At 48.4% G+C, this 18,389-nt stretch overlaps 1 protein-coding gene across 1 annotated transcript in view; it reads left to right on the top strand.

The window, feature by feature from the left end:
- Positions 1-18,389, top strand: part of SYPL1 (synaptophysin like 1) — a 66,939-nt gene that overhangs the window by 36,086 nt on the left and 12,464 nt on the right. The window contains exon 3 of the mRNA XM_030215934.1: positions 977-1,175. Coding sequence (XP_030071794.1) covers positions 977-1,175 — 199 coding nt within the window. The remainder of the gene's footprint in view (positions 1-976; positions 1,176-18,389) is intronic.

Here is an 18,389-nt window from a genome sequence, read left to right as displayed (position 1 = left end):
TGAGACAATCTGGGAGGGTTTGTCACTTTTGGAACTCTCTCGACTCGCAGGGGCGTAGCCAGACAGCAGATTTTGGGTGGGCCTAGGCAAGAAGTGGGTGGGCACCAATGCTTCGCTCTACCTTGGCAGTCTGCAGCAGACATGCGCTGAAAACTGAGCATACACAGATGCCAGTAACGTGGAGCACACCATTTTCATTACCATCAGGGGGAAGTCTTCAGCTGGTAGAGCTTGGAATCCCCATCAGCTACTGCTAAACATGTGCTACTGTTGGGTGGGCCTGAGCCCTAAGTGGGTGGGCCCAGGCCCACCTGTGGCTACGCCACTGTCTACTCGGTTTCAAATAATTAATAATAAACTTGGGGAGACTTCATAAACAGAGCAAGTAGCTCAAACAGCATGGTACTAAAGTGGAGATCACATTGAACGAAGTTCAACATTTGGGGAGACAAAACTAGAGCTGGAACTCAGAGCAGGAGATCCAGAGCTTGTTACCCTGGACCTTTGAATAGAGGATCGTCCCACATTGAGACTGTGTCCACTGAAAGAAAAATTCACTGCAGAATTGCTAATTCTTCCAGTTGGGGGTTCACAAATATGAAAACTGCAAGGTAAAATTGTCTTCTGGAGAACAAATGGCAAAGAGTTCAGCTGAGAGAGAGAGAGTTGCATATGTTTAGGGACAGATTTATCAATACTTTACAGACTCAGCCTTAGTGAATCCAGCATCTCATCTAAGTTCGCATTATTTGGTTACCCTCATAATTGAACCTGTTTTGGTATTTTATGTTTGGATTTCAGAACCAATGTACTAACACCATGTTTATGACTGAACTTGGCAGTGGTGATTTGTCTGCATGCAGCTCAGTGTTCAGTATAGTAAATAGCCTTGTAGTTCTAATTTATAGAAAAGCAATTTAAGTAGGGGTTGTCTGTACGGGAAACACATTTTAGTTTTCTCTCCCTCGCATTTCAGGTTGAATGATCAGACTTTTGGACCCAGTGCATTTTGTGTGCAGGAATGGACGCCATGGCATTTGCGAGGGGATTACTCTTCTTCATCCCAATTCTTTGTCTGTGTCGCAGTCTTTGCATTTCTTTACTGCATTGGGGCACTTGTTATGTATATTGGCTACATGCACATGTACCGGGAATCTCGAAAACTACCAATGATTGTAAGTTCTGTTCATGCAAGATTTCCTTTTTAAAGTTATTTTTAATAATCTTGGTTAAATCAGCTGTATAATAAACTGGTTCTGATGCAATGCAGTATATGAATAGCATGCTGGCAGATAATGACTTCTATCTATCTATTTTAATGAGAACAGCAATTGATGCTATATGATCCATCTCAAGTTAGCTAAAGTTTCATATCACAAAACAGCTGCAACATAGGATGTGTATTTCATGTCTCTTCCCATCACTGATAGTAGAGGAAATAGACTTTTGACCAAGAAAGTCGGGTCCAGCTGACTGATCTAGACTTGTCTGGTTCCCCCTGGGACTTTCTGGTAGCTTCTAGAAGAGGAAATTTCAGGTAATTTAAAAAAAATAGCATATAAGGGTTATATTTTCATCTTTTCCTCTCCTGCCCTCTTTCACCCTCTTTGAACGTTTCCTTCCAGAAAGCACACTGAGAGATGGTTTTAGGAAAACCTTGCTGATCAGAGATGTGCCTCTGTGCCATCTCATGGTTAGTAGGGCTTACTAGAGTAGTGACAGCCCTCTTGTGGTGTGTTCAAACTCTGCAAGTCTTGAGAGCATTCAAGGCTTGTCCTAGTATTAATTATATTTAGTTTACAAATATATGATAAACAGAGGCTGCAGGGAGTGAGGCCTGTGTGGTGTTAAAGAAGTGGAAGAGGTGGAATAATATATAGGGCAATGCTTCAAAAGAACTATCTGATTGCAGAAAAAGTGATTGCAAAGGAAGACGTTTTATAACAAGAATGATGTGCAAAGTTTTCAACAGCATGTTTTTTTCCCCCCTTTAATTGGCTGCATGGATTTTAAGCAAGTAAATTGTAGTGGTAAGTGTGAAGCAGCTACTTGATTTTTGTTATTCATGTTATAATATGCTAGTATGTAATTTTAATTAAATTACTTATTGCTAGTATGTGAGAATGGATGATTACATACACAGACAAAAACATGTATTTTCAGATTTACTTTATGTACCAGAAGTGAAATAGTTACTGTTAGCATGTTTATATATGTTTAAATTGAATTGACTCATGCATGTACTAGATTTTTGATCTAGGAAATATGCTGAGTCTAGTTGGAAGAGAATAGAGAAGAAAGTCTGACACTACAGTCAGTTTTTGAAAGGATACTTTGACATTGCTCACTTCAATTGAAAGATAACTGTAGTATAATGCAAGTGTAGTGCCTGGCCCACATGAGAAGCAGCAGTTAATGTGTTGGGAAGGCAAATACTCAGTAGCTTGCAAAACTGAATGTATTTATGTACTTCTAAACCTGCAGAAGACAACCTAATATTCAGAATGTTCAGCGCTACATAAATGTATTTTGAATATCAGGCTGGTACCTGGATAAATGTATGTGGAGAGCTGTTGAAAGTGCTGTGCACTGCCTTGCCTAAAGTCCCCTGTTTGACTCTGAGTTAGGTCAGTACTCTCCTGGTAGGCTGAAGATATGGCAGAGGGAGGAAGCCATTGTCATTAGTTCAAAGTGACACCTAATGGCTGTATTCGTAGTCCATGATTGTAAAGTTCCAGAAAGAGCCTTGGTCTGTTGCCTCCAGGTGAGAACTGTTGCAGCATTGACTGGTTAAACATAAACTAGGAGAGGATATAAAATGATGGACATAATTTCTGGGTAGTTGTGAATGAAGTCTTATGGTATTGGAATCCTTCTTTTCTATGATTTTATGATTTTCTGTTTGTTGTACACTATTTTTGTTCTTATTTAAGGTTAAGCAGTATAGCAAATTGAATAAACTAGTAATAAATCATTACCTAGCTCTAGTTCTTACTAAACAAAGTACAAAGCTGCAGGAAGAAACTACTGGGGCAAAGAATTTGTGTTCATAAGCAGTTTCAAAATGAAGGCATTAAGTAGTAGGTGTGTTAACGTAACAGTTATTTTTGTACTTTCTTGAAATTCAGTGTGTAGTAGGGAATGAGAGGTGGACGGAGTTTGGCCCTGTCCCCAAAAAACTTGGATTCAACTGCACTAGTTCATTACTTTTGATAGTCAATCGCTTGCTTTTTGTATGAGTGAGAGTTTTTTTACTGTTGTGGGGATGGGAACAAACTTGATCCTTGTGTTAAGTCTCTAGTCTGTAGCTTATTCTCAAAGTATAGTTAGGAACAAGAACACTAGGCAAAACTAACTATCAGCCTCCACAAGCACCAGAGGTAGTGTATGTTGAACATTCTCTCATACTCTGTCCACATAACCTCCTTCGTTGAGTTGGGTTTCTAGCCTGGGGCTCTTTTTTGCCAGTTGAGGTCAAGGTTTCTGGCTTCAGGTTTCTCTCTTTTGCAGTAAGTGAATGAAGCCTTTAACTTAGCTCTCGAACAATTATATTTCTCAACTTTAGTGGCGTGCTGGGTTACTTCTCATGGCTGTGAATCTATCTTTTAAATACTGCTTTGGGGTGTGCCTTCCTGCATGTGGTGTATGAAGCCTCTGAAGAGGGTTCCACAGTTTTAGGCAGCAGTGTCTCTTTGTCAATTCTGAAATTTCAGTTCCGAGTTTTCACTTCTGCATGGGTCCTTTGGTTTTAGGAGCATATTTCTTCCAGTTAACATTTAATTGATGAAATCATTTACATAAGAACAACCATACTGGGTCAAACCAGTGGTCCATCTAGCCCAGTATTCTGCTTCCAGCAGTGGTCAATTCAGGCCACAAATACATGACATTTCCAAATAGTAGCAAGATTCATGCTTCTGATCCCAGGGGCAAGCAGTGGCTTTCCCCGTGTATATCTTAATAGCAGTCTATGGACTTTTCCTCCAGGAACAAACCTTTTAAAACCCAGATACACTAACCATTTTTACTACATCTTCTGGCAATGAGTACTAGAGCTTCCTATTGGTTGAGTGAAAAATATTTCCTCCTGTTAAACCAGTACCATGTAATTTCCATGAGTGTCACCTAGTCATTGTACTTTTTGAAAGAGTAGAAAATAGATTTACTTTTACCTTTTCTATACCACTAAGTATTTATTTTGTAGACCTCTATCATGTCCTCCCTTGGCTGTGTTTTTTTTTTTTTTTTTTTCCAGGCTGAAGAGTCCTAATCTCTTAAGCCTTTCCTCATATGAGAGGAGTTCCATCTTCTTAATCATTTTGGTTGCCCTTGTTTGAACCTTCTAATTCTGCCATACCTTAAGATACAGTGACCAGAATTGCACACATTACTCAAGGTGTGGTCACAACATGGAGTGATAGAGGCATAATATTCTTTGTCTTATTTTCCATCCCTTTCCTAATAATTCCTAGCATCCTGTTGGCTTTTTGGCCACCACCACACACTGGGCGGAAGATTTCAGTTTATTACTACTACTGCTATTAAACATTTCTATAGCGCTACTAGACTTATGCAGCGCTGTACAAATTAACATGAAAAGACAGTCCCTGCTCAACAGAGCTTACAATCTAAATTGGACAGACGAACAGACAGCTAGGGGTGGGGAAATTGCAGTGGTAGGGGTGATAAGTGAGGGTGTTGAGTAAGAGAGTCAGGGTTAGGAGTCGAAAGCAGTAGCAAAGAGGGTGGGCTTTAAGCCTAGACTTGAAGACAGCCAGAGACTGAGCCTGATGTACTGGCTCAGGGAGTCTATTCCAGGCATAGGGAGCAGCGAGATGGAAGGAACGGAGCCGGGAGTTAGCAGTGGGGGAGAAGGGGGACGACAGGAGACATTTACCCAGCGAACGGAGTTCACGGGGAGGAGTGTAGGCAGAGATGAGAGCGGAAAGGTACTGAGGAGCTGCGGAGTGGATGCACTTGTAGGTCAAAAGGAGAAGTTTGAACCGTATGCGGAAGCGGATAGGGAGCCAGTGAAGCGACTTGAGAGGGCTAACGTGAGTATAGCGACTCTGGCGGAATATAAGACGTGCAGCAGAGTTTTGGACAGATTGAAGAGGAGATAGATGGCTGAGCGGGAGACCAGCGAGAAGCAAATTGCAGTAGTCTAGGCGAGAGGTGATAAGGGTGTGGGTAAGGGTTTTGGTAGCGTCCTCGGAGAGGAAAGGGCGAATTTTGTTAATATTATAGAGAAAGAAACGACAGGTTTTGGCAATCTGCTGAATATGAGCAGAGAAGGAGAGAGCGGAGTCAAAGATGACTCCAAGGTTGCGCGCAGACGGGACAGGGAGGATGAGAGTGTTATCTACCGAAATAGAGAATGGGGGGAGAGGAGAGGCAGGTTTAGGGGGAAAGAGGAGAAGCTCTTAAGGTGGATCTTAACATCAAGTAACTATGACTTGGATTATTCTTCCCAATGTGCATCACTTTGCATTTGTCCACATTAAATCGTGCCTGCTCTTAAAACAATGGGGGTAAACCAGCAGAAAAACAGTATTCAGCCAGGTCTCCTGAAACTCAGGTTAGCATTAATTGCCTTAAAATCCTATTTCAGTTAGTAAACTTTGTCTGCATCCCATTTTAATGTCTCACTTCAGGCATTATTTTGTTAAATGTCTTCAGAATAATTTGAACAGAATTTACAGAAACCTGTAAGCTGTCACCATCAGGGCGGGTCTAATAACCTACCAACTGTAGGTAACATTCAGCAAACCCTATACAGTCTTTTTGACAGCTGAGTAAAATGAAGTAACTTGGGGGTGGGGCGGAAGGAGTACTGTGCAGTATTATAAAACTTTTAAATTAACTGTGTTTTGTGCCCATTTAAAAGGTTCTGGGGAGAACACTTCTATATCCTTTGAGAGGAAAAGTGGCAGAAACTGAGGATCCTAGCTCAAACATGCATCTGATGCCTCTGAGCTGGATAAATGGCTCTCCGTAAAAGGGTCCTTTCTGTTTGTTCCTGGTTCATCAGCTGGTTCGACTAAAACTCCTGGGCTAGAAGGTCTGGTCTTGTTTGTAAAAATAGTGTCCATATTGCCCCCCACCACCAAGCAGTAGCCCTTCACAAGACCAATCCTTCTAAGCGTGGTCAACACAATACAATTCACAGTGGTCTGGAGTAAGGGAGCAGGTAGTGGAAGTGCTTTGAGTGAATTAAACCAATCCATTATTGGTAAGGGTTTTTTGTTTGTTTTAAACTTGTATTCTGCCTTTCTGAAATACGTTTGGGCTGCAAAATCCCAAGGGAATGATAGAGTTAGGGGGTGAAGAAGTTTTGTGCATGAAAAGGAGGGGACTTAGTATGATTGTATATGATCTTAAGGTGGCCAAACAAGTAGGAAAGCTAGAAGGGTGCTTGGGTGCATAGGGAGAAGAATGGCCTGTAGGTAAAAGGAGGTGGTGATGGCACCTGTATAAGGTTCTGGTGAGACCTCATTTAGAATATTGTGTACAGTTCTGGAGACGGCACTTGTAAAAAGAGAAACCGAGTCGATCCAGAAAGTGGCTACTAAAATGGTCAGTGAGAGGGCATAGGATGAAGGTAAAAGTGGGTAAGACTCAGAAATAACCTGAGAAAATAACCTCTGCATGGAAAGAGTGGTGAATTTGTGGAACAGCCTCCCTTTGGAGGTGGTGGTGAACTTTATCTGAATTCGAGAAAGTTTGGAACAAGTACATAGATCTCTAAGGGAGAAGAAGGGATCCTAATTGGCATGCATGGGCAGACCGGATAGGCCATATGGTTATCTGCCTTCATGTTTGTGTCTGCAGCTTGGTCTTTGCAGTATTCAAAATAAGGCTATAGTTGTTGATCCACTTCCCACACTTCACTCATTTGTGACTAAATCTGTTGCAGTGCTGTAAGTCCATTGCTCTGAATTAAACAATAAAATTGAAGTGGCTTGCCAAGCATGTACAGGAGCAGATCCAGTGGCTGTAAATATTTAAAGACCAGAACCTTCAACTCCCATTAGTGACCACCGGGTCAAACATTCTTTGCTGATTCACGCTTGCTGTGTTCTATCACCTATGTGGCAAATCACTGCAAAACTGTGCCTGTCAAACTGTTTGCCTTTTTAAACTTTCATGCACCTTTTGGTGTTGACTTGACACACTTCCTTCTGATTTGATTAAAGTAGCTGAGTATGAATGGGCTAGTAAGCACAGTACATAGCATCCTGCAGGGTAAATGTTCACCTTAAAACTAAAGGAAGTAGTTATTAGGCTGATCTTTATTTAAAATAGAGGAAGGGAGGGTCTTAATGCTGTGGGTCTACTAACCACTGCCATACCTCAAGGTAGTAGAAATAGTGATCCATTGCCAATTAATGAGCTACTTGGAAGAATCTTGTACGCTAGTCCTATGACCATGAAATATTGCTAACCCTGACTGATCATATCTGAAGGCAGCCAGCCAAGGGAAGGGTTACTATCCGGTATTACTAGACTTGTATATCTTTTTCAATACCTTGGATCATAACCTGTTACTTGAACGGTTGGCATTAGTAAGAGCTGCTCTATGCTTCAGATCTTTTCCTCAGAGGGAGAAGTCCATCGTGTTAAATAGGCTAGCAAGTGGTTCTACTTTACTGGCTCACTTGTGGTATACTGCAGAGTTGCTTACTATCCACTGTTTTCTTTTCCTCAGTCAGATATCTATATAAATAATTCTCACCTCCAACGTTCTGAAGCTCACTCTGTGGCAGGGAAACACTGAAGCCCTTTACTGTTGGTAGGCTAGGCTGTCAGCACCACTCACTCTCACTCATAGACCCGCCCTCAGCCACGCCCCATCTAGACATAATTCACAACCCCAACGTTCTAATGAAGCCTCCAACATTTCAACGTTCTAAATTTGTAGTTGTGTAGATCCCATGAGTGTCTGCCCCGCCCTCTCGTCAAACGTGATGACGTTAGGGTGGAGCACAGACACTCAACGAATCAAGGAAGCCCATTGGTTAATCTCTGTTTCCACTCCCCAACACAGCCGTCATTCCCATACACTCAAAACCAAGCACACCTAGGAGCTGCTGATCCACATTGTCATTTTTTTTTCTTCTTACATCTGAAACACGTCTAAAGCTGTTTCTACTGGATAAACTGTGCCTTAACAGGTAAAGGACAAAAGGTTTTTGTTTTTGGTTTCTTACTTCACACCTTTTTTAATTTATTTGAAAGCTACCCATCTGTACATATGAATATCATGAAATCTAAATTAAATATCACTAAAACAGCTTTAAAAATTATTCTACCTGGTAGAAACAGCAATTTTAAACTCTGTATTTTCACATCATTTGTCAACAATACAAAGTTTATCCAGGGTGCCTGTGGCTGCGTCAGCCCCGCCGTTGCCTGTCAATGTGTGTCACTGAAAGAGTATGAGGGAGCTCCAGCTGCCTGTGGGTCAGGACAGGACTTAGCTGCTGGCCGCCAGAAGCAGTGTCTCCTTAGGTTGACAGCAAATAGCAACCTCCCCCCCCCACCAAGCACCTCGGAGGGAGGGAGGAAGGTAGGGGACAGGACTGTGGAACTGGGAGGGAGGGGAGGGACCCTTGAACTGGTAGGGGTACTATGGAACTGGGAGGGAGTGTGGGGACCCTGAAACTCAGAGTGGGGGGCACCCTGAAACTGGAAGGGACCCTGGAACTCGGAGGGAGGGGAGGATGACCCTGGAACTTGGAGGGGGGGACCCTGGAACTGGGATGGAGGAGGGAGGGGCCCCTGGCACACACTCTGATTCTCACACACACACACTCTCATGGACACACTCGCACCCAGTCTCACTCTCTCTCTCTCTGTCACACGCACACTCGCACATTCACTCTCTCTCACACAGTCAATCTCACACACTCTCTCTCAAACATACACACTCTGAGGAAAACCTTGCTAGTCCCGTTTCATTTCTGTCGGAAACGGGCCTTTTTCACTAGTGATAGATAAATCTTAAGAGCCACATTATTGAGCACTCTTATCACAGATCAACTAAGAACCAGAATGGGAAGGAGGGCAAACCGGCTTAAAGCCTATATTCTTTTCTTATTTTCTTTAAGATTGTTTTCCTGATCTTGGATCTTCCAATTGTGGACAATTATGTAAATATATATTGTTGAGAGAAAATGTTTTTCTTTTTATATTAATTTCTGTATTTCCTTACATTTATGTGATAAATGTGAATGTAATTAAGTTTCTCCGAGGACAAGCAGGCTGCTTGTTCTCACGACTGGGTGACGTCCGCGGCAGCCCCCACCAACCGGAAATAAGCTTCGCGGGACGGTCGACACGCAGGGCACGCCCACCGCGCATGCGCGGCCGTCTTCCCGCCCGTGCGCGACCGCTCCCGCCAGTTACTTTTTTTCCGCGACTGAGAGAGTTGTGTTTTCCCCTCTCTCTCGTTTCAGCCGCCGGATTTTTTCGACCGCGTTTACGCGGATCGTCGCTTTTGGCCTGTTCGGCCTCTTCTTCTTCTTCTTTCTCTTTTATTAAAAAAAAAAAAAAAAAAGAGAGAATTTTGCGCGTGTGGAGCACGCGCTCCTTCTTTTCCCTCGCTTTCTAGCGGGGACGCCTCGTTGCGGCCTAGTGGCCGCTCGGTCGGTTTCAGTTTTCGTGGTGTGATTTTAGCCACCATTGCCGACTTTGACTTCGCCGACGCGATTTTTCCGTCGATGTCCTCGAAGGTCCCGAGTGGATTTAAAAAGTGTGGTCGCTGCGGCCGGCCGATCTCGCAGACCGACACCCACGCTTGGTGCCTCCAGTGCCTCGGGCCGGAGCACAATCTCAAGTCGTGCGTTTTGTGTCTCGGTCTCCGGAAACGGACTCAGGTTGCGAGGCAAGTTCTGCGGGACCGTCTTTTTGGAACTTGCGCCGGCCCCTCGACGTCGACCTCGACGGCATCGGTATCGAAGACCGGTTCTTCGGTACCGGTATCGATGCCCGAGACATCGGCACCGATGGCAGCGACCCCAGGAGAACAGGTCCCGTCGGCCCGCCGGTCCGCCGGCGAGAGTGGGGTAGAGAGACCGCGTGGGCAGTCGGCCCCGGTCACTCCCTCAACTCGTGAGCCACGGGACCGAACCCTGTCGGACCCGGTACCTCGAGACCGAGGGGGATCGACCTCCTCCTCCTCCATGCCCTCCGGCGCCGGTGACGTGCACCGGAAAAAGGACAAGAAGCGCCGTCACCGGGAGCCCTCGGTGCACCCTGAAGGGGAGTCGACGCCGAAGCGTCATCGTAGAGAGGAGAGATCTCCGTCGGTGGTGGAGGTACCGACGCGTCGGGGTTCCGGCACCTCGGTGCCGTCTCCTGGCCCCCAGCAGCTTCCGGCACCGACACCCTTACCGGCCCCACCGCCTTTCCCGGCAGCGGGCCTGGACGAGTGCCTCAGAGCCATCCTTCCGGGGATCCTGGAAGGGCTGATGCGCCAGGCTGTGCCGGCGCCGGGGGTGCTTGCGCCCTCGGCGCCGATGACTGTGGCACCGGCGAGCTCTAGCCCGGCGCCGGGGCAGTCGACACCGCCGCCGCTTGCGGTGCCGGTCTCGACAGCCACGCAGGTGGAGTCCCCGTCGACGTCGATGGAGGGAGCTCCGTCCCCGCCGGCGCGGGAGTCCACCGCTCGACGACACCGAGACCTCGGTGCCTCGACGTCGAGCCGGGCCCGGTACCGGACGCAGCTACATGAGCTAATGTCCGATACCGAGGATGAGGACTCGTGGGGGGAAGAGGAGGACCCGAGATATTTCTCCTCAGAGGAGTCTACGGGCCTTCCCTCGGACCCCACGCCGTCACCGGAGAGGAAGCTCTCACCTCCTGAGAGTCTCTCCTTTGCCTCCTTTGTGCGGGATATGTCTATAAGCATTCCCTTTCCCGTGGTCTCTGTGGAAGAGCCGAGGGCCGAGATGCTCGAGGTCCTCGACTATCCATCACCACCTAGAGAGTCCTCCACGGTACCGCTGCACAATGTCCTGAAGGAGACGCTGCTCCGGAACTGGGTGCGACCACTAACTAATCCCACCATTCCCAAGAAAGCAGAGTCCCAGTACAGGATCCACTCTGACCCAGAGCTCATGCGGCCCCAGTTGCCCCATGACTCAGCGGTCGTGGATTCTGCTCTCAAGAGGGCACGGAGTTCGAGGGATACCGCCTCGGCGCCCCCGGGGCGGGAGTCTCGCACTCTGGACTCATTTGGGAGGAAGGCCTACCAATCCTCCATGCTCGTGACCCGCATCCAATCTTACCTGCTCTATATGAGCATCCACATGCGGACCAATGTGCAACAGCTGGCGGACCTGGTCGATAAGCTCCCGCCGGAGCAGTCCAGGCCTTATCAGGAGGTGGTCAGGCAGCTGAAGGCGTGCAGAAAGTTCCTGTCCAGGGGGATTTTTGACACCTGTGACGTGGCATCTCGTGCTGCGGCCCAAGGTATAGTGATGCGCAGGCTCTCATGGCTGCGTGCCTCTGACCTGGACAACCGCACCCAGCAGAGACTGGCTGACGTCCCTTGCCGGGGGGATAACATTTTCGGTGAGAAGGTCGAGCAGATGGTGGACCAACTGCATCAGCGGGAAACCGCTCTCGACAAGCTCTCCCACCGGGCGCCTTCAGCACCCGCCCCCACGGGTGGGCGTTTTTCCCGGGCACGGCAGGCTGCACCCTATTCTTTTGCGAAGCGTAGGTACAACCAGCCGGCCCGAAGGCCTCGTCAGGCACAGGGACAGCCCCAGCGCGCTCGTTCTCGTCAACAGCGTGCGCCTAAGCAGCCCCCTGCGCCTCCACAGCAAAAGCCGGGGACGGGCTTTTGACTGGATCCACGGGAACATAGCCGCCCTACAAGTGTCCGTACCGGACGATCTGCCGGTCGGAGGGAGGTTAAAATTTTTTCACCAAAGGTGGCCTCTCATAACCTCCGACCAGTGGGTTCTCCAAATAGTGCGGTGCGGATACGCCCTGAATTTGGCCTCCCTGCCTCCAAATTGTCCTTCGGGAGCTCAGTCTTTCAGCTCCCTTCACAAGCAGGTACTTGCAGAGGAACTCTCCGCCCTTCTCAGCGCCAATGCGGTCGAGCCCGTACCACCCGGGCAGGAAGGGCAGGGATTCTATTCCAGGTACTTCCTTGTGGAAAAGAAAACAGGGGGGATGCGTCCCATCCTAGACCTGAGAGGCCTGAACAAATTCCTGGTCAAAGAAAAGTTCAGGATGCTTTCCTTGGGCACCCTTCTGCCAATGATTCAGAAAAACGATTGGCTATGTTCCCTGGATTTAAAGGACGCATACACTCACATCCCGATACTGCCAGCTCACAGACAGTATCTCAGATTCCGCCTGGGCGCACGGCACTTTCAGTATTGTGTGCTGCCCTTTGGGCTCGCCTCTGCCCCACGAGTGTTCACAAAGTGCCTCGTGGTGGTGGCGGCGTATCTCCGCAAGCTGGGAGTGCACGTGTTCCCATATCTCGACGATTGGCTGGTCAAGAGCACCTCGGAGGCAGGAGCCCTCCGGTCCATGCAGTGCACTATTCAACTTCTGGAGCTGCTGGGGTTTGTGATAAATTACCCAAAGTCCCATCTCCAGCCTACTCAGTCTCTGGAATTCATAGGAGCGCTGCTGAATACCCAGACGGCTCAGGCCTACCTTCCCGAAGCGAGGGCTACCAATCTCTTGGCCCTGGCTTCGCAGACCAGAGCGTCTCAGCAGATCACAGCTCGGCAGATGTTGAGACTTCTGGGTCATATGGCCTCCATAGTTCATGTGACTCCCATGGCTCGTCTTCACATGAGATCTGCTCAATGGACCCTAGCTTCCCAGTGGTTTCAAGCCACCGGGAATCTAGAAGATGTCATCCGCCTCTCCACCAGTTGCCGCACTTCACTGCTCTGGTGGACCATCCGGACCAATTTGACCCTGGGACGTCCATTCCAAATTCCGCAGCCCACGAAAGTGCTGACGACGGATGCATCTCGCCTGGGGTGGGGAGCCCATGTCGATGGGCTCCACACTCAGGGTCTGTGGTCCCTCCAGGAAAAGGATCTGCAGATCAACCTCCTGGAGCTCCGAGCGATCTGGAACGCACTGAAGGCTTTCAGAGATCGGCTGTCCTGTCAAATTATCCAAATTCGGACAGACAATCAGGTTGCAATGTATTACGTCAACAAGCAGGGGGGCACCGGATCTCGCCCCCTGTGCCAGGAGGCCGTCGGGATGTGGCGTTGGGCGTGTCGGTTCGGCATGCTCCTCCAAGCCACGTACCTGGCAGGCGTAAACAACAGTCTGGCCGACAGACTGAGCAGAGTCATGCAACCGCACGAGTGGTCGCTCCATGCCAGAGTGGTACGCAAGATCTTCCGAGCGTGGGGCACCCCCTCGGTGGACCTTTTCGCCTCTCAGACCAACCACAAGCTGCCTCTGTTCTGTTCCAGACTTCAGGCACACGGCAGGCTAGCGTCGGATGCCTTTCTCCTCCATTGGGGGACCGGCCTCCTGTATGCTTATCCTCCCATACCTTTGGTGGGGAAGACCTTACTGAAGCTCAAGCAAGACCGCGGCACCATGATTCTGATCGCGCCCTTTTGGCCCCGTCAGATCTGGTTCCCTCTTCTTCTGGAGTTGTCCTCCGAAGAACCGTGGAGATTGGAGTGTTTTCCGACTCTCATTTCGCAGAACGACGGAGCGTTGCTGCACCCCAACCTCCAGTCTCTGGCTCTCACGGCCTGGATGTTGAGGGCGTAGACTTCACTGCGTTGGGTCTGTCTGAGGGTGTCTCCCGGGTCTTGCTTGCCTCTAGGAAGGATTCCACTAAAAAGAGTTACTTTTTCAAGTGGAGGAGGTTTGTCGTGTGGTGTGAGAGCATGGCCCTAGAACCTCGTTCTTGCCCTGCACAGAACCTGCTTGAATACCTTCTGCACTTATCAGAGTCTGGCCTCAAGACCAACTCTGTAAGGAATCACCTTAGTGCGATTAGTGCTTACCATTATCGTGTGGAAGGAAAAGCCATCTCTGGAGAGCCTTTAGTCGTTCGATTCATGAGAGGCTTGCTTTTGTCAAAGCCCCCTGTCAAGCCTCCTACTGTGTCATGGGATCTCAACGTCGTCCTCACCCAGCTGATGAAACCTCCTTTTGAGCCACTGAATACCTGCCATCTGAAGTACTTGACCTGGAAGGTCATTTTCTTGGTGGCAGTTACTTCAGCTCGTAGGGTCAGTGAGCTTCAAGCCCTAGTAGCTCATGCTCCATATACCAAATTTCATCACAACAGAGTAGTGCTCCGCACCCACCCAAAGTTCCTGCCGAAGGTGGTGTCGGAGTTCCATCTTAACCAGTCAATTGTCTTGCCAACATTCTTCCCCAGGCCGCATACCCGCCCTGCTGAACGTCAGTTGCACACATTGGACTGCAAGAGAGCATTGGCCTTCTACTTGGAGCGGACACAGCCCCACAGACAGTCCGCCCAATTGTTTGTTTCTTTCGACCCTAACAGGCTAGGGGTCGCTGTCGGGAAACGCACCATCTCCAATTGGCTAGCAGATTGCATTTCCTTCACTTACGCCCAGGCTGGGCTGACTCTTGAGGGTCATGTCACGGCTCATAGTGTTAGAGCCATGGCAGCGTCAGTGGCCCACTTGAAGTCAGCCACTATTGAAGAGATTTGCAAGGCTGCGACGTGGTCATCTGTCCACACATTCACATCACATTACTGCCTCCAGCAGGATACCCGACGCGACAGTCGGTTCGGGCAGTCGGTGCTGCAGAATCTGTTTGGGGTGTAAATCCAACTCCACCCTCCAGGACCCGAATTTATTCTGGTCAGGCTGCACTCTCAGTTAGTTGTTCTTCGTAGGTCAATTTCTGTTGTTTCCTCGCCGTTGCGAGGTTCAATTGACCTGGGTTCTTGTTTTGAGTGAGCCTGAGAGCTAGGGATACCCCAGTCGTGAGAACAAGCAGCCTGCTTGTCCTCGGAGAAAGGGTATGATACATACCTGTAGCAGTTGTTCTCCGAGGACAGCAGGCTGATTGTTCTCACCTTCCCTCCCTCCTCCCCTTTGGAGTTGTGTATTTCATATTTTTTGCTAGTCATTCAACTGGCGGGAGCGGTCGCGCACGGGCGGGAAGACGGCCGCGCATGCGCGGTGGGCGTGCCCTGCGTGTCGACCGTCCCGCGAAGCTTATTTCCGGTTGGTGGGGGCTGCCGCGGACGTCACCCAGTCGTGAGAACAATCAGCCTGCTGTCCTCGGAGAACAACTGCTACAGGTATGTATCATACCCTAAAATGATAGATAAAAAAGCCTATATTCTTCTTCATATAAATCAATTTTGTCAGGCTTTATTTCAGTTAAGCCTGTAAATCATCTAGAATCTGGACCTGCTCTGATTCTAAGCTGTTTCATTGCAGATATTTTTCAGTAAAGACAGTTTGATTTAAATCACCCCTGTTTGGAGGAACCATGTTTGTTCCTGATAACAAATCAAATCTAAAATATCAGTTGTCTTCAAATGCCTCAGTCAAGCCAGGTCAGCTGTATTAGAAATATTAGTGGTACGTTCTAGATTCCAAATGGTTGGGTATAATATGGGATCGTGTATAGTGTGGTCAAGAGTTGCACCCTGTTTTATTATTACATACATGTAGACCCCATGAAACGTCAAATATCTCACGCACTAGCATATGGGATCTACAATGTACCTTATATACCTGGTAGAACCTTTTCTTTACAGCATGCTTTACTGTCCATTTCTACACCTTCAGTGGTAAAATTGGTGCTGGGAGTCTAGTCTGTGCTTAGTGGCTGTATTTACTCTTTGGGATCTGCTTGGGTACTTGTGACCCAGAATGGCCATTGCCAGAGACAGGATGCTGGGCTGAGTGGACGTTGGTTTGACTCAGCATGGCTTTTCTTCTGTTTCATTCCTATACTATCAAATGCTGTCTGTTTGGAGACCTGCTTGTAATAAAATTGCCTTGTGAAGAATGCAAATAAAGCCATTGTTTTAATTGCTGTCACTTTTATGACATTCTTAGAGTGCATTCTAGAACTAGAATTTCAGGATTCAGTATTGAAAAACCAGTTGCTTTGGGAGTTGATGTTCCCCTCCAGTACTCCTGGTAACCTGTACTGCACAAATGTGCTTAAAGCAACATACTTAAATTTTGATCAAGTAGGCTAGTCAGATATTCAGCCACACAATTAGCCAGCTAAGTATGGCTAGTATCTATCCAAAGATAACTGGTTATATTTTGAAGATAAAGGATAATATACAATCAAGTTGCTTCAAATGGAGCCCAAAAGAAAACAAGGTCAGCCAGTATTTATTTATTTATAACATTTATATCCCACAATATTCCCGCCCATGGGCAGGCTCAGTGTGGCGTACAGTAGTTAATAAGCAAACCATAACACAATAGCACAAAGTACAGTGGACAGGGTCACAGGAGGGAGAAAGAGATGACTGATGAGGGGAGAGGAAGAGAGGGTGGGTGATTGGGTATCACAGAGTGAGCTGTCGGCTAAAAGGCTGCGGCCCCTGCAGGACTCGTGGCAAACTCTCTGCCAAAAAGGAAGGTCTTGAGACGCTTCTTAAAGGTCGGGTGACCCGAAGTGATTTTGATCTCACGAGGCAGCCCGTTCCACAGTTAAGTGCTGAGATAAGGAAAAGAGGAGCCATAGATGGCCTTATATTTGAGGCCACGGGAAGCAGGGTAATGGAGAGTGAGGTACGAGCGGGCCGATCTGCGGGCGTTACTGGGCGGTAGGTTAACAAGAGGGTCCATATAGGAAGGGGCATCTCCATAGATAATTTTGTGCACCAATGCACAGGTCTTGAATGCGATGCGGTCCTTCACAGGAAGCCAGTGCAGCCGCTCATGCAATGGTCTCAAGCTTTCAAATCTGGATTTCCCATAGACGAGCCAGGCAGCTGTATTCTGGGCCGTATGTTGTAGGTGAATCGTCCCCCCTCCCCAAATCACCCCAATTGGCCTAACTTAATACATTTTGGGAAGTATAGGTTGTTCTCTATTTGATGCATGCAGCATGAGCTACAGATGCTGATAGAATTCCCAGGTAAACTGTAGAGCAGAGTACAAAATCTTGCTGTCTTTCCAGTGAAAGAACCCCCCCCCCTCCCATTCTTTTCCCTTGACAGTTCCTTAGAACTTTGAAACTAAATATTGATGTATAATCACAGAAGTAGGGCATACAATAACATGTAAAAAATGACTGAAACAGGGTGTGTGGCATATTTGCTCACAAGGTTCAACCGTGAACGCTTCAAACTTAGCTACTGACCATTGCCTGTCTTCATAAACACTAAAAATTCAGTTCTCCGAGGACAAGCAGGCTGCTTGTTCTCACGACTGGGTGACGTCCGCGGCAGCCCCCACCAACCGGAAAAAAGCTTCGCGGGACGGTCGGCACGCAGGGCACGCCCACCGCGCATGCGCGGCCGTCTTCCCGCCCGTGCGCGACCGCTCCCGCCAGTTCCTTTTTTTCCGCGTCTGGAGAGAGTCGTGCCCCGCCGCTCTCTCTGATTCAGCCGCCGGATTTTCGATCGCGTTTACGCCGATCGTGCTTTTTCTTTGTTTATTTAGGTTTAGTTACCGTCCGGTTTCTTTTTGAAAAAAAAAAAAAAAAAAAAGAAACCCTGCGCGTGTGGAGCACGCGCTCCCTTTTTTCCCTCGCTTCCAGCGGGGACGCTGCGTTGCGGCCTAGTGGCCGCACGGTCGTTTTCCTTTTCGTGGTGTGATTTCAGCCACCATTGACGACTTTGACTTCGCTGACGTGATTTTTCCGTCGATGTCCTCGAAGGTCCCGAGTGGATTTAAAAAGTGTGGTCGCTGCGGCCGGCCGATCTCGCAGACGGACACCCACGCTTGGTGCCTCCAGTGCCTCGGGCCGGAGCACAATATCAAGTCGTGTTCTCTGTGTCTCGGTCTCCGGAAACGGACTCAGGTTGCGAGGCAAGTTCTGCGGGACCGTCTTTTTGGAACTTGCGCCGGCCCCTCGACGTCGACCTCGAAGGCATCGGTATCGACGCCTGGCCCTTCGGTACCGGTATCGATGCCCGAGACATCGGCACCGATGGCAGCGACCCCAGGAGAACAGGTCCCGTCGGCCCGCCGGTCCTCCGGTGAGAGTGGGGGTGAGAGGCCGTGTGGGCAGTCGGCCCCGGTCACTCCCTCAGCTCGTGGGCCACGGGACCGAACCCTGTCTGACCCGGTACCTCGAGACCGAGGGGGATCGACCTCCTCCTCCTCCTCCATGCCTTCCGGCGCCGGTGACGGGCATCGTAAGAAAGATAAGAAGCGTCGTCACCGGTCGCCCTCGGTGCATCCGGATATCGG

The sequence above is a fragment of the Microcaecilia unicolor genome, chromosome 10 (assembly GCF_901765095.1).
Source record: "Microcaecilia unicolor chromosome 10, aMicUni1.1, whole genome shotgun sequence".
NCBI lineage: Eukaryota > Metazoa > Chordata > Amphibia > Gymnophiona > Siphonopidae > Microcaecilia > Microcaecilia unicolor.
Note: the sequence above shows the minus strand (reverse complement) of the source record. Positions and strands in the feature narration are given on the sequence as shown.